General features: G+C 34.3%; 1 protein-coding gene across 3 annotated transcripts in view; it reads left to right on the top strand.

Annotated features, from left to right (window-relative positions):
• LOC149413784 (uncharacterized) overlaps positions 1-26486 on the top strand; it is a 361784-nt gene that overhangs the window by 268099 nt on the left and 67199 nt on the right. For all 3 annotated transcript variants that reach the window (XM_089644668.1, XM_089644667.1, XM_089644669.1), the window contains 2 exons: positions 22952-23087; positions 25483-25577. In XM_089644668.1, the coding sequence (XP_089500794.1) occupies positions 22952-23087; positions 25483-25577 (231 nt within the window). The remainder of the gene's footprint in view (positions 1-22951; positions 23088-25482; positions 25578-26486) is intronic.

The raw sequence follows: 26486 nt of genomic DNA, 5'->3' as shown, positions 1-26486 counted from the left end.
ATCTCAAATTTTTATTTTGGCAACGCCATCGAGTTCAAATTGTTTCATGGGTCTGTCAAAAACTGTTGGTCTCTTGTACAAGTATGTAAAAAAGCAATTGTTATTGCAGGTAACGATCATGAGGTATATCCTTATCTTCAGAATAATATGATAAAACTCAATATAAAATTGGTATTATTTGGGTTTTATGGTCTCCTGCAATATAATCGATTTGCTGTTTCTCTGCCAATATCACAAAGATTTTGAATATGGGAGGATATTGCGTCATTTTTTGCGTCTAATTTCCTTCACCTTTTGTTAAAATTTTTGATACAATTTTTTATATTATTCAGTCATCTTTATCAGGACCCATAAGTTCCGAATCATTGCAACCTGCTGCTCAAATACTGCCCTAAGGTCGCCCCAAGGTCAGGCACATGTTGCGGGTCGCGGGTTGCGAGTCATACCACCTTATCTTCTACTCCTGACTGTCTGTGTCTGTACTCTGTTACCGGACGGGAACATTGGCCAGGTAATTCAATACTTGCTGGAAATTTTCTCTCAATTTCTGATTCACTTTATTTTTCACGGGTTGATTTTTTTTAATGTTTCGCTCGGAAATTTGTTTATTTTTCTATTCTTTTCCTTCGGTACTCTGTCTGTTACTCTACCACCTGTAAGAAATGTTGGCCAGGTAATTTAATACAATACATGCTGGACATGCATTCTTCTTCGATTTGTTACTTGGTCATACCATCGTAAAATATTGCTTGCAAAAAGTCAGTCTAAAGATTTATATTTCGTAATTTTCCCACTTGTATATTGAATATAATGTATGTTTCAATCGTTCTGATGTCTTAGGACAGGGGTCGGCAGACCGCGGCTCTTTGAATTTTTGGCGCTCTTTGCATTCTAATTTCACCTCCATTGAACCGGCCTTATGAGGTGGAACTGCCGGGCGAACTTTGACTCGAAGATCCCTAGATTTTTTTTCAGATATCCTAAATCTTCTTTCTTCTTTTTGTACAGAACTCATCCACGCAAATGAAATCTTTAAAATGATTTGTCTTAGGAATCGGTTATTGCTGCGTTGAAAAAATTTTTTTTCGCAGAAACTCTAGCCACCTTCCCCCCTTCGTATTGCTGTGGTGCATTTGTTGCCCTGTTTCCTTGACAAGTTGGCCTTTCTCACGTGAAAGTCTGCTGACCCAGGGGTTGGGCGAGATTTAAAGTGAATATAGGTATTCCTTATAATACTTTAATTGTTTTCGTAATAATTCGCAATGTCCCATCCAGGCGTAGTGTGTTCAATTCAATTCCTCCTCAAGCAACATTTTCCGCTTACTGTGGTGGTAGTAGGAGATTTAAAAATATTGTCAGATTATTCGTAACCCGGGAATGTTTGTCTCTCTTTAAAAAATATATATATATATTTATTGATTTCTAAGAGAGCTTCATCCAAGTTTGAACACTTGGAAGTTAAATGCACATATTTAACTTATTTTAATCATAAATTTCAGGAAAAGCTGTGAACATTTCACGGTGCCAAAACTCACCGTTCGAGAGTTTCTGTTTCATAAGTGAGATTCACACAGTAATAATTTATTGACTAGAATAAAAATCAAATATGCATATGATTTTAATATTAGTTTTACGAGTTTTCGCGAATCCTGGTTTAACGACCCGATTTAAACTGATCTAGACGTTTGGTGTTCAGCTCCCATCGAAGTTAAGAAAATTTGACATTGCATAAAATTGACTTTTTATTGCATAGAGTTTTCGTGAACCTGGATCGTAAATCTTTACCTTGAAAGACAGGCTCTAGCGGCACTTTTAATTTCATCAGTTTATTACATACTTGCTTTTACACCACCGTGCCTTCCTGACACCTAAATCTCCAGTCTCTTCACCGACTTGGTAGATATTCTCAATACCGATGGACATAATCATCATCAAGTTAAAAATTTCGACTGTTAAAATAATTCATTCAAACTCGATGAAAATGTAATAAAATCAAAGGATAGTCGCAATAATCGAATCTCGGATACGAATCGAACGAGTCTTTAAAAAAAGTTTCTTTCTATCAAATCGCCTTCGGTTTGATAGACAAAAATTTCTAATTAATTTATTGACTAATTAAAACTAGTTTGATTATTCAACACTGTACCCATAATTTTAATTCATATCTAGATTGGTTGGAAAAAATTGGCACTCGGCAGTAAGTCCACTTAACAATCCATAAAGTTTACGTTTTGTACAAATATACACAAAATAAGTAAGCACATTATAATTGTTGTTTTGTTTACTGTGTACTGTTATACTGTGCCTATCTATAAAACAGTTGCATAGATTTGATTTGAAGATGGGTAACAAATTTGTGAGAGTAAAATGTCAACAACGTTGTCACGTAATTATAAATGATAGGTCACCTGTAAAACCTTGAAATCGTGAACAAATCAACCTTGATTAGCAACATTTAAAAACAAATTGATAAATAATTGTCAAACAGCGGCGATTAATTTATTAAAATCAGCTAAAAATAATCCGGATGTATATTATAACATCCTCGTTAGCCTCTCAGAATAATTTGTTATTAATTCGCTTTTAGGAACATCTCATATGGGTCTCTTAGAAATCGTTGTATCTCCTTTACTATTATGGTGAGAAATATGATATAAACGGTGTTAGAAAGAGAAAACACCACGGTTTATATTCAAATCCAGAAGTTGACCACAGAATATTTTTACTTTTGAATTATGTCTTACTGCATTTATATTAATAACTACATCACTTGTTTTTGTTTACACATACTTGTTCTTTAATTTATTGCTATTATTATCCTGTTTACCACTGTACGCTTGTAATTCGATTATCACAAGTATTATTCTTTCGCTCTTACTTGAGCGATAGAAAACAAAGGGTTAAAATAAACAACTTTGAATCCTTTAACATTGACGTAACGTCCGGCGTTCCCCAAGGAGCTCATTTGGCCCCGCTTCTCTTCAACCTTTTTATTAACGATATCACCAAAGTTTTTTCTCATACACGCTTCTGGCTTTTTGCGGATGATAATAAGATTCTTCAGATAATTAAATCCTACCTTGACTGCTTACATTTTCAACGTGATATTGACTCGTTTAATAATTGGTGCAAAATAAACTGCATGGAACTTAATGTTGATAAATGTAAAATTTTGTCCTTTTATAGAACCAAAAAACCTATTCAGTTTGATTATAAATTAAACAATGTTTGTTTATCTACTGTAACATCTATCAAGGATCTTGGGGTCACTCTAGACTGCAAACTTTCTTTCCGTGAGCACATTAACAACATTGTTAACAAATCACTTAAACTACTTGGCTTCGTTCATAGAATAACCTCTGACTTTAAACATATAAGTACCCTTAAAACTCTTTACTGCTCGTTAGTTCGCCCTCACCTTGAATACGCTAGTGTTATTTGGTCTCCTTTCTATGCTGTCCACATTTGTCACATAGAATCCGTACAACATCGCTTCCTACGAGGAATCGCTTGGAGGTTGGGTCTTGAAAGAGGAGAGTACTCATATGATGAAGTTGAACAAACTTTAAACATTTCTTCTTTGGAGAAACGTAGAAGGGACACTGATCTGATTTGCATATTTAAGATTATCAATGGTATTACAGACTCACCTGCTTTGTTGCAACTTATCCAATTCAACATCCCTTCCCGTAGACTCCGAAATAATGAATTGCTGTTCGTCAATCAACATTCTACCAATTATGGATACCATTCTCCTTTGTCCAGAATGTCGAGACTTGTCAACTCACTGTCAAGTCAAAGCATTGAATTTTGTGGTATATGCCTAAATGACTTTCGACAGTCAATACGCAATGTCTAATTTCTAATGCCCTTTGAACCATCTTCATGCTTTGACTTATTATTATCTCCCATTCTTACTTTTATTTTATTATTGTCATTGTTATTGTCTTCGCTCCTCATTTATATATGCTCTCCTTTCACTGTCATCTCTGTTTATAAAACTTATTCGTGTAATTAATATGTTGTTAATGGACTATTTGTCCGTAAATAAATAAATAAATAAATAAATCACTATATTGTAAAAGCAGAGATGTGCATCTCTACGAAACCAAGTTTTTTTTAAATATAAATATCGCACAAGTGTCCAAACTGCTCCCAATCATCTGCTGAAAATAAAATAAAGGTATTTAGGCATATTTTATAAAAATTTACGATACTTTTTTAATAATAATTTTTCTATGAAAGAACAAAAAATTGAGGTGACAGTATTGTTTATAATACATTTGTATAATATAATATATATGTGTTTTTCTCTATTTTTTGTTATCAGTAATTTTAGTTATGTTATCAATAGAAACATGTAAAGTGGTGCATTTAAAAAAAATTGCATTCCAGATTTTAATATTTCAAAAATTATATGTTTATTTCTAGTTAAATCTCACTTTTCAAAAACAGTTTTTAGTTTTTAGATACGTTCAGAAATATACTATTTATGTGGATTTTATTGCAATTTGACGTTCGATTGAAATTATAATTATTATAATTTATAATTATTATAATTTATATTTATTTATTTATTTTATTTATTTATTATTATTTATTTATAATTATTAAATTTATTTATTGTGCAAATAAATTTTATTTAATGAATTTGTGTTATTTCACATTAAAAATAATATGTAGTCTTCTTACGGCAGTTTCTAGAATGGAAGATACTCTTAGTATCGCCCTGGTGGTCTTAAACCATTCAGAATTGAAAAGTTGCTTGAAATCGCTTTAGCGTTTGTTTAGTGTTTGGTGACCAGATCTGAATAGCTAGGTACTTCCCCATGTTTTTCTTCCCCATCTCCTCCCCCTCTCCACAACCTTCAGTCTCAGAACATACCCTAATTGTGGATGCCACAATCTCACTGGCTCCAGACGGTTGGGAGTAGTTGGGACTCTTGAGCGGTCCACCTTCTGACATAATATGCTAGAGGCCTGAGGGGTTGTCTTCATAGATATCCATCTCTTCCTAGTCAATGGCGGTGCAGTTCAAACAAGTTGGTACTCACCTGCAATTAGTCTTGCTACAAATTCTATATCTGTGATTTACCTAATTTAACCGGATCATCCGGAAATTACTCTGTTAACGGCTCGTGTATTGAATTATTGACGTACTACTGATTGTACTTGTACATCGTTGATTAGAATTATTAGTATTACAGTTCAATTTCCCTATCATTATGTAATGGTGAATGTAGGAATCGAAACATGTTTGTAAATTAATATTGAAACAATTAATATTGTAAATTAATGACATCTGCCCTGATGATGGACACTGCAATGCCAAAGAAGGAGTTAGCGCAACACGGTATAATACCCCAAAAACAACTCACTACAATACTTTTGGCCGTGAAAATCTCAAATCATGCCTAATATTGAAACAAATTTAATTAACTTTGTAAATCACACGAAATAAAGGCCATTTCCGCGACTTTAATATTTATCTTGACCTCGTTGACGATTCGTTTTATATTACATTTTTTAGATTTGTAATATTTTTAATAAAAAAATTGTGTTTTGAATTAATCACTCAAAATCTGCCTTTCCCCCCTGTGAACATTTTAGTTGACACTACTTCCCCACGGTTTACATTAATTCGATAATCACTTCCGCGTTGCTCATTTGATTTGACCTGTGTTAATTCATTAGTCAAATTCCATTTTTATTTAACAGTCCCATCCACAACAACAAAAATCTTCTTCGGATGACAAATCTGTTTTCAGAAGATTTGATTAGAACACGGAGGAAATCCTTTATCTTGTCTTCAAGGCGGTGCACTACGTCGTGTAATATTTTAAATTGAGCCGCTATCAATAACAACCCTTACGTAGATGGCGATAAGGTTTAAATTCCCGCTTAACACCATCCGCCTGTTTTGATTTATGCAAGAAAAAAACATGGTCAAAAAGTGCCTTTTATTTTATTTTGTGGATGTTCAGGCATAAATATTAATTTTTTTTTCGATCATTTTATAAATAACTTAATTTGCCACATTATACAATAAAATCATAACCGAAAATGGGTTTATGGTTTTAAAGCAGTTTTCATTGGCCTTTACATTCTTTTTTCCTGGGGTTATAAAAAGACTTATCTAAAAAATACTCGATTATTTCAAAGCCCGAGGTGGATTTTACTCGCAATATTTCATTAAAACATCTGAAACATTTCTAGGCGACCAAATTTTCAAACCAAAAACACATGATATTGAATTACTACGTATGGCATCGCCTTAAAATAATAATACTTTAACACTTATCATGTTAAAACGCTGACATGTGGCTTAGTGGATTCCGTGGCATTAAATCTTTGTCGGCATAATGACAACGTAAGTACGATATGTTTTATAATGACAATAATTGCGTAGATCACTGACCAGCGGTCTTGTAACTTGCAGTAGGTAATAATTCCCTCGTCTCGTCGGTTAAATGTCACGGCCTTTCGTTCATCTCTAACAACTTACTGTATCGGATAATGCAATTGGCACGGTATAAGTAAAATTGAACCAGTCAAAAGTTGGCTATTCTTAAAACGTTTTTTTTCACATAATTTGAACAATTCATCAAATTTCAAAGTTGATTTTCAAGAAGGTTCTATTCAAGTTCTGTTATTATTTCAGTTTTATGAAATAACTTTCCAATAATTATATAGTACCTATTTGTAATAAGCATTTACTTTGGTTCGTCATAATTTACAATAAAAGATATAAATTTGTTTTAGACCACTTTAATTTTAATTGTACTCTACCGGTTTCGGAAATTTCCACCAATCATACTTTTAATAAGGACACAGGGGTTAAAATTCTTCACCGTAATAATAAAAGCAAAAGATTGGATAACTTAGAAGCTCTTGAAATCAAAAAAATCCCTAAATAATAACGCTAGTATATTGAATAACCAAATTAATTTATCGTTTAGTCCCATTCTAGATATATTTCCAGTAAACCGCTCTGTTATTGCTGGAATTCCCGCAATTACCCGTACCTTAACCCTTTGTTAACCTCCCACTCAAACACCTAAATTATATTTTATCTGTCAATATTTTGTATCATAGGTTAGTTTTAATATTCTCCTGATGAAGGAAAGGTGCTTCCGAAACCGGTAGAGTACAAATAAAATTAAAGTGGTCTAAAACAAATTCATATCTTTTATTGTAAATTATATAATAACTTAAACAGAACCTTCAGAGACCTTGAAAATCAACTTTGAAATTTGATGAAATGTTCAAATTCTGTCCTTACAATGAGGTTATCTCTTTTAACTTATTTTACAAAAGTACCGAATAAATAAAAAGTCTAAATATTGATATTTTAGGAAAATCTCGCCGGTATGCCGATAATCGTGGCTCTTCATGTTACATAAAATAACTGCAGTATCAAAACTGTCACAACTCGTTAATATCAAAATAAATTATCTCTCATTAAATGTTAAAACGTAATAGACAGTTTTTTTTCATAAAAATTAAGCACATGATACAAAAATAGATAAAACGATACGATACATAACAGTAACGTTTCAGATAGCAATCAAAAACGAATGACACCATTATTTAGGACCCCAAAACACGAACGAATTGGGACGAGATACTCTTTATGCAAATCCGCTTCATTACGAACCGGTTCGCGAAACACTTTCAATTTTCAATAAATCATCTCGGTTGCTTTTTAAAATACTTAGCAATTCATGGTACAATTATTATTAGCATAATTCCACTGTAAACCGATTGTTAGGTTTTTTATTACGAAAAAATAGTCTCAATGTTTTTTTTCTCCCGTCTTATGATGCAACGATTGTGATTACGATTTTTCATAATTACTACTGTTCGAAAAAGATTTTAATTTGTTTTAATTTTCATTTACCTAAATCTTATTCTTCATTCTTACTATTTTGGTGACTTTCGCCTATCTTACGAATACGTTTTAAGTATTCTCACTATTCTTGTTTCAACCGTATTTTAACGAAAGGTGCTCCGAAGAACTATGGTCATTGAACACGCGTGCCCAATATTCACTTTTTACCGTGCTATCATTTACCCCTCTAATGTCTTATGCTATTAGATATCATTAAAAAAACAATATTTTTATGTGCTTAGCAATTGGCTGTGAACTGATTTGTCTTTTTACGTGTTTCCCCGCTCCTGCAATTTGGGTTTCTTCAAGCCCTGGTACAGTCCTTGCTTTCCTCGATAAGATCCTTCATACAGCTTCCCCAAATATGTGGTATGTCTCGTGTGTTAAAGTCAATATAAATAGAATATCATAATTGCGAGCGACTTTTGCTTCTCTTCCCCAAGGACGCCATCCGATATTGTTTGAATGCTAACAGTCACTCGGTAACCTTGTCCAGAATACCCCATCTGTTCGATTCTTCCTCAAGCCGAGACGCCATCAGTTATTATTTTTATTACAAACTAGCTGAAGCACCCAGCATTTCCCGGGATTTATTCTCTTTTAAGGGATGGTGGTGGTTTTTCGAAATTTCATTTACAGTTACATTTCTATTGTTTTGAAGGTCAAATGTGCAAAAATTTCAATAATCTCGGGGCCGCCCCCTCGGCCCGCACGTTACACACTCTTATTCATAATATAAAAATAATTTAGATAGACACATGGGGCCTTGATGATTCTGAATTTGTCATGAACCATATGAAGACGTCGTGCGTTCATTTCATCGGATGGCTAAGTCCTCTATCACGACGCAAGCAAAATTTTCCGCTTACTATGATGGTAGTAAGAGACTTTCAAATATTGTTAGGTTATTCATGACCCGGGAATGATTGCCTTTCTTTGAAAAATATATATAATAATCCTTTGTAGAAAATTGTCACCTTCACCAGCTTCCTGAAGGAACGTCTGTCTTAAACCAAAAGAATCCCGATGCCGTCGACTGATTTATAACATCCCACACCAAGAATAATAAGTTATCTTCCATTTTCTAACCTCTCAGAATTTATTCAGATTTATTTTCTTACCGTACAGTTTTCATTTGCTTCCCAATTTAACGACCCTTGGCTTGTGTTTTTGATGTTATTACCGAGAGCGATATGCCCCCACCCCCTGACTCGGCATTTTCCGATATTCAGAGCGGTAAGATAACGAATGAAGGAAATTGGATAAAAAATTACTGCGATCAACTTTGCGATTGTTGCCGAAATTACTTGTCATTATCCCCAACTGCCGTAAACCTTTAGTGCCTGATGATTTTCATGATGGTTTTCCTTTTCAAAAATTACTCTAAGCCCGATTGTTAAACAGCTTTGAAATATTTTCAAAATTTATTGCGTAATTTCTTTTTAAGTTCCTCGGGTAAAGAATAATTATTCGAATAAACATCGAGTAAAACATGTTATCAGCATACGAAAGGAAAACGGAATTGTGTAAAGAATCTAGTTTAAAAGTAGGGCTTTAGTTAACATACACGTAATTTCCCCATATACAGGATTTTCCAATAAGAGGTGTTATTTTGATATTCAATCTTAAAAGATCAATGGTTTCGTTGCTTGTGTGGCACGTAGCGCCGTCTTGTTAAAAGTAAACGTTGACCAGAATTCCGGCCATAAAAATACATTAATCATTTCTCGATAGCGATCCATTTACCGTAACTGTTGCTCCAGCCTCATTTTCGAAAAGGTAAGGTCCAATGACTTCGCCGGATCATAAACCGCACCAAACAGTCACACGTTGACAATTTTGCTTGTTGACGAAGCCACCGAGGTGGAAATGGTCCTCATCACTCAAGATGATTTTTCGATGGAATTCTAATAATTAATAATAGTGAATTTTAATAATTTCAATGCGTTGTTGAAGCGTGTATCGTTCCATTTTTATTAATGGCGTAGTTTCTACTTGTCAAATGTCAAAAAATGACAGCTTCAAAAATAACATCTACCGAAATAGCGAGCTATTCAAAATAACACCTCTTATTGGAAAATCCTGTATAAGGGTAGAAGAGAGGATTAACCGTTACATGACCTATATTGGCACACACTCTTGGGGCTACATTTGCATTCACGCATCGTCTCATACATGCTTTTCTCAAGTACTTGAAGCTATCGTTCGTGGCATGTTTTTTTCCCTCGGGCGTCCGCGACTTCTTCCATTCATACAATGATATATGATGTATTTATCTCGTCATGTATTATTTTCTATATCTTGATCAAATAAAAAATGTTAATTTAAATGTATTTTTAGGCGAATTTCAACAAGTCAGCAATACTCATTTTTTATCCGCGGGCGGCTTGTGAGCAAGTGAAAAAAATCACTTTGTCAGGTTGATCTTGACTTTATATGATTTTTTTAATAAAATTATTGAATAATTCAAACCAGTCTTTTTAAATACATGTACGAGTATTTGAATGAATGGAATGGAATCTTGGAAGTAGAAACTAACCTACTTCCCGACGTCCGGTCGTGCTGAAACTCAACATATAGACTCGTTGTCAATGACAATGCATTCTATCACTCACACACTTTTTTCTTATATTTAATAATATTATCAAAATTTACAGCAGTTAATATACGAAATAAATCTCGGTATCATTCAATTAGGATTTGGCTTAAAATTGATAGCGCTGTTCAATCATTTTAGTCAATCCTCAATCAAAAATGTATATTAAATACTTCTATTAATAAATATATGTGTAGTATCGTAAAAAAAACTGGTTGATTTTACCCCTCATGTATTGTCAATAAATCAACCTATTTATTACAAAGTCAATATTTGTTTGCAAATAAATTCCAAATTAAATGCATTATTTTATTTCGCTGGTCGAGCAGTTAAAGATTAAGTAACTACTAAGAAGTCACTGTGAAGTATGTCAAATCAAATGTGTTAAATGTCAGAGCCAAGTCCCACATTCGAAGTGGAGTTGGTTTCTCACAGACTACGTAAGTTGGGTCTCTTACGTCAGAAAGAACACCGGCGCGAAGAGTCTAAATTAACCTCTAAATGTATTATAATCGTAAATATATTTCATCGTCTAGAAAAATACAATCTCTGGTGCTTACCGCTAATTATATAGATGAAAAACATTTATAAAATTTTCAAAAAACTATTTTAATGGTTAGGTCCTGTTTTCATTAATCTTAAATATAAATAACTTACATCCGTAGGGATCCCTCTAGAAAAGTTAGAGATTTTAGTAAAACAGGGTTTTCCAATAAGAGGTGTTATTTTGAATAGCCCGCTATTTCGGTAGATGTAACTTTTGAAGCTGTCATTTTTTGACATTTGACAAGTAGAAACTACGCCATTATTAAAAATGGAACGATACAAGCTTCAACAACGCATTGAAATTATTAAAATTCACTTGAGAGAATCAAATGCAAATCATCTTGAGTGATGAGGCCCATTTCCACCTCGGTGGCTTCGTCAACAAGCAAAATTGTCGCATCTGGGGCTCGGAAAACCCAAGACTTATTGTTGAAAAGCCTCTCTATCCTTAACGTGTGACTGTTTGTTGCGGTTTATTGTCCTGCGGAGTCATTCGACCTTACTTTGTGGAAAATGAGGCTGGAGCAACAGTTACGGTGAATGGATTACGCTAACGAGAGATGATTAATGATTTTTTATGGCCGGAATTTGATGGTATTGATCTGGACAACGTATACTTTTAACAAGACGGCGCTGCGTGCCACACAAGCAACGAAACCATTGATCTTTTACGATTGAATATCAAAATAACACCTCTTCTTGGAAAACCCTATATATTCATCAGAAATAATTAAAATATGAGCGTTGAGCAAACCCCCGTTATTATAGTCTTACGTCGTCTCAATGCATTGTCTCATACATACCCTTCTGTCTTTCTGACTCTTGACATGACCTTGTCTTGTTAATTTAAAAAATATCTGCCATCATTAAATATATGTACCACAGCATCAGTGCGATCTCCGATGTGTTCTATTTTGATGACCGTGATAAAAACATCAACCCGGCTATCCATAATATCATTACAGTCACTAAATCTTTCACACCTCAGAGTGGAGGTGTCGTCAGTCGTTATCGCATCATCGCTAGTCCAATCAAATTGCAGAACATATTTTGACGTTTTTATTTTTTCATAATAGTATAAAAGTAATGTGTGAAGAATTTTACTACGGAATAATAATAAAAAATAAATGTTTCGTTGAAGAAGAAGATAATACTAATAAATATAAACGAAACATGAAAAAGAACAAGACACAGAAAAAAAAAGATAACTGCCCAACTAGGAATCGGACCCAGGATCTCTCGTGGATCTACCGGGACAACGTCTTAACCATTCAACCCATTGGGACCTGTTTATTAAACGTCATTCAGAATTAGAAATATGAGATCGACAAAAACCTTCCTCTTCCCCATCTCCTTCCCCTCCCCAATACCTTCAGCCTCATAACATGCCCCAATTGGGGACGCCATTGTCTCACAGGCAGACGGTTGGGAGCAGTCGGGGCCAGGTGCGGACGGTTCCTTAATAAATGTTGGGTGGTTCACCGAGCAATTCATCAAGAATTTAATAAATATAAAAATAAAAAAAGTATATACACATATTTAAAATATATTACCTATTTATAGAGAAGATCAATTCTTCGACCCTTTTATTTTTTACTACATTTTTATTATTAAGTCAATTTAAAAGAGTTTTATTCAATTATATAAAGAGATTATTATAATTATATGAGAATAAAGAAACCAGAATAATTCTATACATATAACATACAGATCTGATAATAACACAATAATAAACAAACGTTTCACTTTGCGGTGCGGGTGCACATAAATAAAATGTTACTTTTAAGGCGAAGCTTAATGCTAAATCATTATTTAGCTTTAAGCTATTTTGATTAATATTGAATTGGTTTACATTGTGAATACCAAAAAATATGCTTTAGATAAGGTTTACCTATCGTTTCGCTCGAGTAGAATACAAATAAAATTTTTAAAAATTACACGCGTAAAGGAAACAACTTTTAAAAAATACAGTATTATAGTTAAGATTATCTGTGACAGATTCACTTGATTAACTTTTTTGCTTTCTAATAAAATTATTTACAAATTAATAAAAACCAGTTTTGTGCTTGAAATCCAACGTTTCTAGACTCCGTTTGTCGAGCGATTTTAATGCCTATTACCTACAATATAAGGTATACCAAGAATATATACATTTTTGGCTTGTAGCTTCCTCTTAACTGTAAAACAATCTAAAAACTAATAATGTGTATGTCAAGTAGGTTCCCTTACCCAGGGGCTGTATTGCAAGATAATAATATTAGACGAGACGCACAGCTGACCCCATTGACTCATGATTGCATTTTACAAGAGAAATATTAATTACTATCTTGTTCAAACCGTAGGTCAAGAATAATTCCTTCGCTGCAGCCCTTTCTTCGGATACTTTCGATTCTCTTCGTGTCATCTCCGTGCCGCAAGCCGCACGTCCAGCGGCAATTTCGATTCTCTTCGTGTCATCTCCGTGCCGCAAGCCGCACGTCCAGCGGAAATTTCGGTTCTCTTCGTGTCATCTCCGTGCCGCAAGCCGCACGTCCAGCGGCAATGTTTTCGCTACATTTTATGTTAGGTTTAGCGATGTAAGCTAGGAGCTACATACAAAATGACCATTCCCAAACCGGGCATTTAACTCTATCGCCCGGAATGGTGAGTGCCTCGGTTCGTAGCCGTCATAACTGACGTGCGGGAAGCAAAGCAATAAATTATTCTCAGTCAAATTATAACATATTTAGATTAAGTATAATATTATGTAGGAATGCTGTAAAGGAGGAATTAAAATATTATTAGGCCGTCCTTAACACGCGTGAAGTCTTTCAAAGATTAATAATAATGATGAAATTATATAATGTATTCGGTCGGAAAAAACCAGCGCAATAAAAATAAAGCAATGTAACATTATTTCCACTGAAATTGCACGGGTTTCCTTATCATCGCTAAAGACGTCACTTATTAATTTTATTATTATTGCTAAATGGAACCATTCGGATGTCAACGTATTTGATAATAATAATAATACATTTCTGTTTGTTTATCTGGAAATCATATTGTATCATCTTGATCTTAATATATGCAAAATAAAAAGCCTGCGTATGTTTGCGCTAGCTAAACTCGAAAAGTAGTCGACCGATATCGCTGAAACTTTTAAAGTTTGTTCTTATTAGTGCCAGGAGTGTTTAGAGAGTGGTTTGAATGGTATAAGAAGTCGGGGGCGCCCGAGAAAGATCGGACTATACTAGCTATTTATAATATAATCGACCTAATTAATAACCTCAATGGAGTCGACCCAACCTAGATAAAATACACACGTACATTTCGCTGCGCAGAAAAGTCTCACAATGGACTGCGCTGTACTGCTACAGTGCAACCTTACTTACGGACCTTACTTTTCTGCCCGGCGGCATGAAGCGGCGCGTGGTACCGCCGCTCCGAAGTGTACGTGTGGCAGAGCCTAATGCAATCAGATGGCGATGTTATGACTCGACTATGGAATGCTTTCTTTGTGCAGAATACATTGAAAAAATATTTTCCATTTCGGTCAACCTCACTCAAAACAACGGATAGAAAATATTTATTTAAATTTTAGCAACTTGTTTGACATCTTTTTAAAAATATTATTCAGTTGTCACTGCAGTATTATTTTACTTTAAAACAATGAGGGCGAACATTCCCTGGTTGCGAATAAATAACTTATCCGCAGGATAAGCAGAGAGAATGGATCGCCGAACAACTCAGTTTTGGCACACACTCCTTCTCTCATTCACATTCATACATACTCTTCTGTTACCTGGCCCAACTCAAGTATTCTATTCACATGATCGTGCCAGGTTTTCCTTGTGCGTCTCGGAATTCTACTATATTTAAAAAAAATCTAATTTAATAATATAATTATAAAGTTCTGCAAGTATTTTTTGGTTTTTGTTATTGTTACAGCTGTTTCGGCTTTCAAGGGCAATTTCAAACTGTGGTTATAACCACGTTTAGACGACTTATTTATATGATTCTATTTTACCCCCAATTTAAAATGATTTATTACCGGTTAAACCGATTTACTGATACTATAATTCATATTCCCTTTATACTCTCCTTTGTGTCCAAACCATCTAAGCGTCCCTTTATTAATCTTACTCATTACGCTTACATCAGCCTTGCATTCTACCACCACATCACGGGCATGTGCCTAGTTAGGTGGTCTTAACACACCCAAAAAATGGAAAATAACCAAAAAAAAAAACACTGAATAATGAAAAATAAATTAAAATCTTTGAGGATCTCCACATTTTTCACACGGTCATAAACGGTTTTATCACACGAGGTTTTCGAATAACCTGACAATATTATGCGAGTTTTTCTTGATAACCATCATGGGGAAAATTGATTGAGCAATTTATTTGTTTTATTTATTTATCAGTAATTAGTAATATAAATGTTAATGTCCGTTTGTTAAAAATCTCAAATCATTTACTTATTACTTTGAATTTTTGACACTACGTTGCATTCGAATACGCGTGTGTTTTATGCAGATCACCAGTGACTAGTAAAAACGTTAGTTTAGTTTTTTCTTCTCTAAATGAACACAAATTATGGCGTGTTTAGGACCTAAAATCTATTTTTGGTTTTTAGTTTGGGTTTAATTAAAATAAAATAGTCTAAAAAATAACTGACTTACTACTATTATTTTATCAAAACATGGCGTGAGGAAAAGACATCCAATTTTTTCCTTTTTTCAACGAAATAGCTAGTGAAATTAATTTACCATTTCCAGAAAATGAAATACTTACTTAAAATGTTAATGTCCGTTTGTTAAAATCGCAAATCATTTACTTATTACTTTGAATTTTTGACCCAACGTTGCATTCGAATACGCGCGTGTTTTATGCAGATGTCACCAGTGACTAGTAAAAACGTTAGTTTAGTTTTTTCTTCTCTTAATGAACACAAATTATGACGTGTTTAGGACCTAAAATCTATTTTTGGTTTTTAGTTTGGGTTTAATTAAAATAAAATAGTCTAAAAAATAACTGACTTACTACTATTATTTTATCAAAACATGGCGTGAGGAAAAGAGTCCATTTTTTTATTTTTTCAACGAAATAGCTAGTGAAATTAATTTACCCATTTCCAGAAATCGAAATATTTACTTTTCATTATTATCTAACTGATGCAATTTTTTTTAATAAAATGTGCGTATAGCTATTTTCTGTATATTTGCCCAACCATTATTTTTTATTAGTATGTCAAAACATCGAATTATCCGTATCTTAAACTAAAATAGGAATAGTCGTTTCTCATTGTTATATAATTGATACAGAGGGTTTTTAAAATAAAATGTCCCTATTTACCGTGTCCCGTTCCCGTATATCTGTATATTTATTTACCTCTGGATCTATAATAATATTTGGCTAATTTGTATAGCGCCGTTTTCATGAAAAATCACCTGAAGCGCGCTGTACAAATATATTTATTAAATAATTAATACTAGAACTTTTATTTTATTTTTTGGAATAACTTAGTGAGTAAAACCATAAAAAGTAATATTTAATTATTGAAGACAATATTAGCGATTCCTAAACGAAAATATGAAACAGAAAAATCAGAAAAAGATACGGTCACATCTAAAACCCAAGGACCCTTGCCTGTCGGGGCACCGCTCTACCAACTGAGCTAATGTGACCTTATCTCCTTCGGTCATATTTAACTGTATCATGCTTCGAATAAGAACTACCAACATTGCCTTCATTTTTCTCACCGCACATTTTTTCATACATAATGAATAGTAGAACTACTGACTTAAAACTAGTTACTTACATCTGAGACTTATATCTAGTGACTTACGACTAAGGCCTATAGCTACTATCTTAATGAAATACATATTTACATATTTAGAAACTTACAACTAGCATTAACAAACTAATTTACTAGCGCCAGAAGAAGAAGGAAGTTCTTTAATATTAGGGTGTTTTTATAATTAATTTTAGAACACGAGTGCAAAATGCGCCCAATGGGTTAGCTGGGTATATATCTTAAGGCGATGCCATACGTAGTAATATGCAAAATCATGTATTTTTGGTTTGAAAATTTGGTCGCCTAGAAATGTTTCAGATGCTTTAATTAAATACTGCGAGTAGAATACATCTTGGCCTTTGAAATAATCGAGTATTTGTTAGATAAGTGTTTTTATAAGCCCAGAAAAAAATAATGTAAAGGCCTATGAAAACTGCTTTAAAGTTCAAAATCTTCTACTTACGAATCCATTTTCGGTTTTGATTTTATTGTATAATGTAAATTAATGCAAATTAAGTTATTTATAAAATGATCTAAAAAAATTAAATATTTATGCCTGAACATCCACAAAATAAAATAAATGACACTTTTTGTCCATGTTTTTTTTCTTGCATAAATCAAAACAGGCGGATGGTGTTAAGCGGGAATTTAAACCTTATCGCCATCTACGGGAATGGGTTGTTATTGATAGCGGCTTAATTTAAAATATTACACGACGTAGTGCATCGCCTTAACGAGGCATTCCTTCTAGAATCGATATATCAGTCCGTTAACACAATTAAAATCAAATTGATACACAACAATCACTTTCCCAATACTGTGCCACCTTCTGAAAATAGATGAACACAAAAATCACGACCGGTCCGCTCAATGGGCGAGTATATCATTATTTTTTTCTTCATGCGGCTATTTTTACCTGTGTCAATAAGTGTTTCGGGCGCCCAAAGCCTACAGCTAGTTCGTTCCTATTATTTTACAGCGTTGCCAAACGCCGCTTACCTTGTGACAAAATTATTGTTTTTTTTTCATTTTCGCCGAAATTCGTTTCAAATGCATGCCCGGTATTACAGTCACATCCAACAACGTATAGCTTATGTATTATCCCATCTTAATTCTTATCAAGGTGATATCGCATAGCTTGACACGCTTAACTTACGCTTAGCTACACATTCTAGATGGTAAAAAATACCTGGGCATAATTACAAACATCCCTCATTGAAAAGCTACAAGATAAAAGTATTTCACTAATTGGTGAATAATTCATCTTCTAACTACAAATAAGATGATTCTAAGGACGGGTTATGTCAGAGAATTTGAATAATTCTTCAAATTTCGAAGTTAAGGACGGGTTGTTTCGGAAAATTTGAACAATTCATCAAATTCTACGTTAATTTTTGAGTTCTGTGTAAGTCCTATTCAAGTTCTGTTATTATATAATTATAGGCTAGTTGTTTGACAGAACTGAAATAGTAACACAACTTGATAAAATCTTTCACTTGAAAATTAACTTCGAAATTTGAAGAATTGTAAATTATCCGAAACAACCCTTCCTAAGTTTCAAGTTCTGTGAAAGATTTTTTCAAGTTCTGTTATTATTTCAGTTCTGTCAAGTAACTAGCCTATAATAATATAATAACATAACTCGAATTGGATATTCACACAACCCGAAAATGAACGTTGAAATTTGAAGAATTGTTTAAATTCTCCACAACCCAAACAACCAGTCCTAAATCCGGCCCACCCGAATTACCTAATATGACGGGGAAACACAAATTACATACTTAAGGTTAAACGTAACGTTCGTTATAATCTACGTGTTCATAGACGGCGCTAATTTAATTATTTTATGAAAATACACTTTTTTTAAAGTAATGCTCTAAAATATTAAGATGATATATTTGTTTGCGTCCTTATTACATACGCACAGTGACCTTCCTCTTGTTTTGAAGCTCATATAATGCAGAATTTCGTCAATCTTGGAATAATACTGTAGATTTGTATAAAAATCAAACCGCGCCGCCGGCCCGCCACAGACACTCTTATTTATAGCTGAAGTTACCAGCGTTGCTCGTGCTTTACGCAGAGTTTTTCGAAATCAGATGCAGACAGTAATTTCCCAAAAAATAAATTTTGAACGTCAAGTGTGCAAAATTTCATCAAGAAGTATCAAAATTTTGCTTTAAGGGGTGGTTTTTCGATATCTCATTTAGATAGTGACCTTTCTCTTGTTTTGAAGGTCAAGTGTGCAATATTTTGATTTTATTCACTAATTTCATTCATTTAACATATATATCCAGCTAACCATAAAACACCCTAATATAATGGAACTTCCTTCTTCTTCTGGCGTTAGTAAGATTAGATTGTTAATATTAATTTTAGTTGTAAGTTGCTAAATATGTAAATACTCGTATATATGTCGTTAAGATAGTACTTATAGGCCTTAGTCGTAAGTCACTAGATATAAGTCTTAGAGATAAGTCAGTAGTTCTAGTATTAACTATTTAAGAAATATATTTGTACAGCGCCCTTGAGGTGATTTCTCACGAAAACGGCGCTATATAAATTAGCCAAATATTATTATTATTATTATTATTATTATTATTATTTATCAGTCTCGGAATAAAACTGTAGATTTTTATAAAAACCAAATCCACGCCGCCAGCCCGCCTGTCACAGGTTAGACACTCATCTTTATACGAATAGGTAGATAGAAAATAGATTAGTTGTAACGTTAGATATTAAAATATTTAGTCTATGGTTGTAACATTGAGCTGAACTTGTAAAATAAGTGCTTGTCTATTGAATCCAATATCAATATTGTGTATATAAATAACAGGACCCGGAGCAGCCAATCATTTCTCAAAAACTGGTTTTAATAAAGTATTTGTGTGTTCTTGCCGATATGACCTTGAATGAAGAGTGTTTTTTTCTTCTCACCGTTTAAATTGCGGTGGTTTCTATTACCTTTGCGAGCGTCTAAATTGTAGTACATCACATTATTTGTAATCGATTAACAAACGCCTTCCCAAGTTTGGTGTAAGAGTCTAGTTATCATTTTTCTTCATTAAAATAGCGTGCATAAAAAAATCTTCAATTTATAGTCAGATTCTTTTTTAGAATTGTAACAAACTTGCGTCTGGCGTCTTGTATAAGGTACGAGATAGACAGCATGAAAGAGTGACAAAAATTTAGTTACATGTATAAGAGCTTGCAAGGTTGTCCAGGGTCTCTTCGTCATCAGAGATATTATAGTTATTTATTTTTCATGGTCTACATAAAACGGTAAATATATTGCAGAGAATACAGTATCTACAATGACTATTATTATTCATCTATCGCGATATACAGTAAAATCTTAAAGGTACAAGGCCACCGTACAAAAGGAATATAAATAAGACTCTAAGGAGTAAGAGAGAATTAAGAAGACGCTACAATCCTTGAAGACTGCATTTCGTCCCTAAGAAACTCATCTGCGTCAGTCCAAGACTCCATTTCGTCCCTAAGAAACTCATCTGCGTCAGTCCAAGTCTTTAGTCCAAGACTCCATTTCGTCCCTTAGAAAGTCATCTGCGTCAGTCCAAGTCTTCAGTCCAAGACTCCATTTCGTCCTTAAGAAACTCATCTGCGTCAGTCTAAGTCTTCAGTCCAAGACTCCATTTCGTCCCTAAGAAACTCAAATGCGTCAGTCCCAGTCTTCATTTCCTTATGCTTAAGGATGTGGTGTCTGAACCCACATCATCCACCCACCTAATTTTATGCCACGTATGCTCCTTTATTCTGCAGATTTATTGATCATAATAATTTATTCCACGAGATATGCAGCGATAGTGTAATTCAATAAATGGCACAATTGACAGTAAAACAAAATAACAGTACATTTTTATAACGGAAAGGATGTGAAAAATATTAATTAGTAATACTTATGCAATATTCGTTTATGGATGATAGTTGACCGTCTCCCGTCTCCAGGGACTACATCTAGGTAGTCATGACTGTGTGATTGTGATGATGGTATTCTTGGATTGGCATAGTCTGCGCCATAAGCTTCCCATGCGGTGGCGGAAAAGTGCCCTGAAAGAGTGTCGTCCCTCCAGCAACATTTCCGTAGCGCTGTGGTATCTCGATAGGCGGAATAATAGGCAATATGCATCATTATTGGTCACTTTTAGCTAATGCCATTTGGATGCAGTGTAATCTGCCCTCAGTTCGGACGCATATACGACGATGTGCAGAATGTGTTGAACAGTTGTGCTACAATGGTAAAAAAGCTTTGACAGCACTCTGACCTTTTCTAACAGATATAGCTTTTCTTTGTCTCTCAATATCCTCGATGTTCTTCAGGACAGTCTGTGATATTTATTATATATTTAACGCTAAATATTTTTCGCTACGACAAACATCCATTTTCTTTCCATCCAGTTAGGGTGTTTGCATGAGTTCGAAGCTCAAAAGCCTCGAGGAGTTTCGAGAATAAACATCTTTATTGTTCTACTATCTTCCGTCTTTGCTACATTTCTGCTTAGCGGAATCTTCGCAGTTTTACACATCTTTTAAACTTTCTTTACCTTCAAACAGTGTTTCTTGCAATATACCTTGTCCGCCTGACACCATTTCTTTTATGGGTCCAAAGTTTATTACTTTCCACTATATTTGTTTCATTATACCCAGAGTATTCTATCATTTCGTAGGATCTAAGATGAATTATGCACTGATATGCAATTTGGGGTCACTGTTTCTTCGTTTAACTCTCAAAATGGGTATTTAAAATGCCTTAATTAGCGTTCTGGAAACACTCGATTGTTTCAAAACGACTCGATTAAAAAAAAATGAAAACATTCCCTCTATTGGGGTGCCACGATCCCACTAGGTCCAGACAGTTGGGGCGCAAACTAACCTGACCTACATCCATTGTTGTGTAACTCCAGCGTTATTAAAAAACTTTATTGCAAAATTTGCATAAATTTATCGGCGATGTTTTTAAATAAAGTATCTCGATAAAGAATCGCGCTTTCTATTTCAGTAGATACTTAAACCACTTTACAAAGGTTTCTTAGATAATTTTATATTGTATAACATATAAGATTAAGAAGGTGGCTATTAGCACAACTTTGATTGATTGCGTCTTCGTTGCACAGATACAACACGATCGCTTAACTTTTTGACCTTTACTTCGGAAAATCGATAGTGTTCGGTACCTATTTGGAGCCATTCCAACCAATTTGTATGCAGATGCAGCGTAGATAAAGATTTATTATTGAAATAGGCAATAAAACTCGAATCAGCGAAGGTGAAGTGAAAACCTTTTGGCGTATTAAATTTTAAATTTGATGATTCTAGCTGCCTGCCTGTTTTTCTGTATCTATTGGAAAGTCACAGGTCGATGGGGTAATGCTTTTTTAAGTATGGCGTTGTTTTGTCATTATCATAAGTTTTAGCTTATCCACTGCAGAGTGAAGACGATGATTTATCATTATCATAAGCTTTAGCTTATCCACTGCAGAGGGAAGACGATGTTTTTTTCGTCAATCCAGTGGCTTTTACGGCGATATTCCTTTTGTTTGCTCCTTATCCGTTAATTTCTTCTGGATCTGTTTGGGTTATGCTTAACGTATATTGTTCCTTCCCACAATGAGTTGATGTGAATCTATGTCTTCTACTAACTTCAGTAACCTATCTACTTCATGTTTGTGGCGTTATGGCTCAAGCTTAGTATGTTATATCAGTCCAACGTATAAAAAGGTTAATTTTAATGCTGAATTATATTAAAGATATTCCGGATTGCGTGACAGAAATTAGAATTGTAAAATATGGACATTTTAGTTGCGGCATTAAAAAACTGACGAACCCGCTCAAGTGGTGGCACTACTGCAATCAGGGATGCGATAGTGTGATGTTGCTCGGCAACTAAACTTAAGCCGTTTTGCCGTTCGATGGGTTTTCCAACGGTTTCAAGAGACTGGTGACTGGTCATTCGGAGGCGAGGATCAGCTGCACATCTGGAAGAGACGATCGCTATATTATCTCATAAGATTTTGCAATAGGTGCGATTTTTGTGACGCCGAGTGTGTATATACCTGAACCTAATAGCAATGATGATGTATCGATTGATTAATTTATGAGTGTTATTTGTTTGTACGCAGGTGAACCCGGCGGCTACCGACCGAGTGACGCAGCAGATCCAGAGCAAGCTCGGCGACTACCGTGTCGTCAAGCACTTCCTGGATGACCCCACCTCCTCCATTGGCGTGTACGGAGAGCCTGCCAGCCCGGCTCCAGGTATATATACATCCCTCACACCCTGCTATTATGGCCCTGCCGCTGAGAGCTCCGCTGTTACTTGAGAAGACATTCCTACATTTTGCAACCTTTAAAGCCCTTTGTCAAGATGGGGGTTAAGGATCACAGGGGCCTATCTACAAAAACATAGTTTTAAGATCAAAGATATTAGTATATATCTTTGTTTGAGATAAACGCAAATAAATATTGAAATGCTCATATGGCCAAAATGTATGCCCAATTGTATATCTTAAATGGCTGTACGTACGAGATACGAGCTTCGTATCACTAATAAATATGATGAAGGCATTACCGAACCCAAGCTTAGCTTAAAACACCACTTTTCATATTTATGTCATAGTTAGTCCCCTGTGATCCCAAGCCCCCGAAAATATGTATTGCAAACGACGTTTGTCTGAAGAACAGTTACCCCTTATATGTTTATTACACGGAGAAAACTTACTGATTTAAATATTTTTAATTTATTGAAAATCTGTACAAATTATTCGTATTCCTGTTGAAAACGGGACTGCAGGCCTTTAACAAATGAATTGACAGATTTCCTAAAAAACAAATCAGTGAAACATGAACGTGTTACGAGGATGTCGGAACACGTGTTCATAAAACTTATAATATTTTCGCATTTCATCGATATATTTACTAGGATAAGCGCAGCTTCAAAAACAGGTGTTCCGATATATTCAGAATTTACTAATATTTTTTTGGGAAATGGCGTGCCGTCACGTTTTTAACAGGATTTTAATAACTCAGCAGTGCTCCTTTTCTGTCTAGTAACGCGCCCTTAAGGCGAAGCTTAATGCAAAATCACTATTTTCGATATATCTTTATAATAAATTAATTGGTTTACATTATGAATACCAAAAATATGCTTTAGATAAATTGTAGCTTTTCCTTGAGTAGAAATTAAATAAAAAATTTAATTACTCCATATGAAACTCCTAAACCATGTATTTTTTCAATAGAAATGTATGAAAGCATAAACGAAACAACTTAAAAAAAAAACAATATTATGGCTAAAATTATCTGTGATAGTTTCCCTTGATTATATTTTTGGCTTTCTTATAAAATTGTTAGCAAAATAAATAAAAACCACTGTTTCGCATGAAATCGATCGTTTCTAGACTCCGGTTTCCAAGCGATTTTAATGCCTATTACCTACAATATAAGGTATACCAAGAATATACACATTTTTGGCTTGTAGCTTCCTCGTAAGTAATTATTCATCTGTTAATTATCGCGTGTCATGTGTGTGTTTAGTCTCGATGAAAATAACACACTGCTTTCTCAATAAATTATATTTGTATAAGACATCGGCTATTGAAATAAATGCGATCAGCTGACAAGCATAGCAACATTACCGCCATTCTCGACAGCTGATAACGTTTTGATCATAGACATATGAATATTAGTAGACCTGCCCTAAGTGATTAAAAGCGTATTATCCCCACTCCCCATACCGGTTCCATTGGAGCCGGCTGTGCTCGCGTATGGCCTCAAGTGAAATTTGAAAACGTGACGTCATCATTCTTGTGCGAACTATGGTCGAGGCATCATCGGTTCATTTTACGAAATAACACGGCAAAATGTTGACTTGTACTATGAAAACTTGTAAAAATAGATGTGAAAAAGAGAATAAACCCAATTGTCGTATTACATTCCATATACAAGCATTATTTTACTTTATTTTAAACATATTCACATTGTATAATATGAATCAGTTGTTACTATCACATCGAGAAACGCCTGGACGCGAAACACAAAGATGGTTGGTTGCTGGGAAGTAAATTATGAACATTTATAAAAGTGTCTTAACTAAATACTTAAACGAAATATTCGACTCTCAAAATAGAACCGAATTTTTTTGCCGAATTTGGACTTCGCAAATTTGTTCATAACGTGGCGAGTAATTTGCGCTCCCATGTAAAAATGTCTATTCATTCAAAAGCAGATTTTACTTTTAAGAAGTAAATGGTGATATTATAATGCGAGATGCCTATTTACTGTCAGATTGATTTATTGACGAATCACAGTCAGCTTCACCCCCTTCGTTCTTCAACAGTTGATTTTACCCCTCGCCATTATCTTCTCGTCTATTAATTCCTATGTCTGGTTTTGATCCATTTTGAAAACAATACTTGTGATTTATTTTATCTAATTTTGGTTTATTTTAAACAAATCTACATTTTTATTCTGAAATTAATAAAATTGTGCATACTTAACGTTCAAAACAGGGGGAAGGTCACTACTGTACATGAGATTTCGAATAATTATTTAATTAAATGACCTATTTATGTCATTTTGTGTGATTTTATTGTTTCCCGTTGAATCTTTGTATAGATTGATTCGGTGTATTGATAGTATGTATTTGTTGCAGGCGTTCCCCAGCGAGGTGTCGAGTTCAAGAAACCGCACCACGCGTCATCTCAAAATGGCAGGCCACATCATCGCATGCCGCACCCTTACGGCAAGGTAAGAGTACCCACTTACTTTAAATAAATCCCTAAGGCATATGTGTGGTAAAACCATATGACTGTGTGAAAAACGTAGATTCGTGAACCCGATAAAAAATATTGTTAATTTATTAAAAATCTTGGTCAAATCGAATTTTTAGTATTCCTGGTATAAACGGGAATTCAGGTCTTTAACGAATGAATTGATAGATTTCCTAACAAACTATCAGTCAAACACGAATGTGTTATGGCGGTGTGGAAACACGTGTTCATAAGAATTCTAATATGTTCGCATTTCTTCATCATAAAACTAGCTGTACCCCGCCACGCGTTGTTGTCGCTCAATATGTCTGTTCAAAAATATATATTTTAGCACGTGTTAATTTTACGTCCAATAGATGGCATTGATCTATATAATATAGGTATATAAAAACACACGCGTATTCGAATGCAAAGTTGTGTTAAAATTTTAAAGCAATCGGTGAAGAAATTCCGGAGATATTAGATTTTAAACAAACGAACATTAACATTTTACGTGTTCCGATATATTATGTAAGTACTAATAGTTTAATAGGAAATGGCCTGCTGCGACATTTTTGATAGGATTTTAATAAATCAGCAATACTCATTTTTCTCCGTGAAAAATGCAAGGCTTTGATGTGCAGAAGTCGGGGGTAACAAGGGAGACGAAGCATTATCAAGTGAATCAAGTACTTGAGCCGGGGCCATGTTGAGAGAATAACAGAAGGGTATGTAGATACGATGTATGTATGTGGATGAAGCAAGGAGTGTGTGCCAAGACAGAGTTGTTTGGCGATCAATCCTTCTGCGGGAGAAGGCGGGATGATTAGACAGTTGTCTGTTAACCTCTTTTAACTTGCTCAGAACCTTGCTTAACTAAACCTGACCTACCCAAACTTAATCAACC

This window comes from Hesperophylax consimilis, chromosome 21 (assembly GCF_061612785.1).
Source record: "Hesperophylax consimilis isolate HC1 chromosome 21, BYU_Hcon_1.0, whole genome shotgun sequence".
In the NCBI taxonomy this organism is placed as follows: domain Eukaryota; kingdom Metazoa; phylum Arthropoda; class Insecta; order Trichoptera; family Limnephilidae; genus Hesperophylax; species Hesperophylax consimilis.
This window is presented reverse-complemented; position numbering and strand designations above follow the sequence as displayed.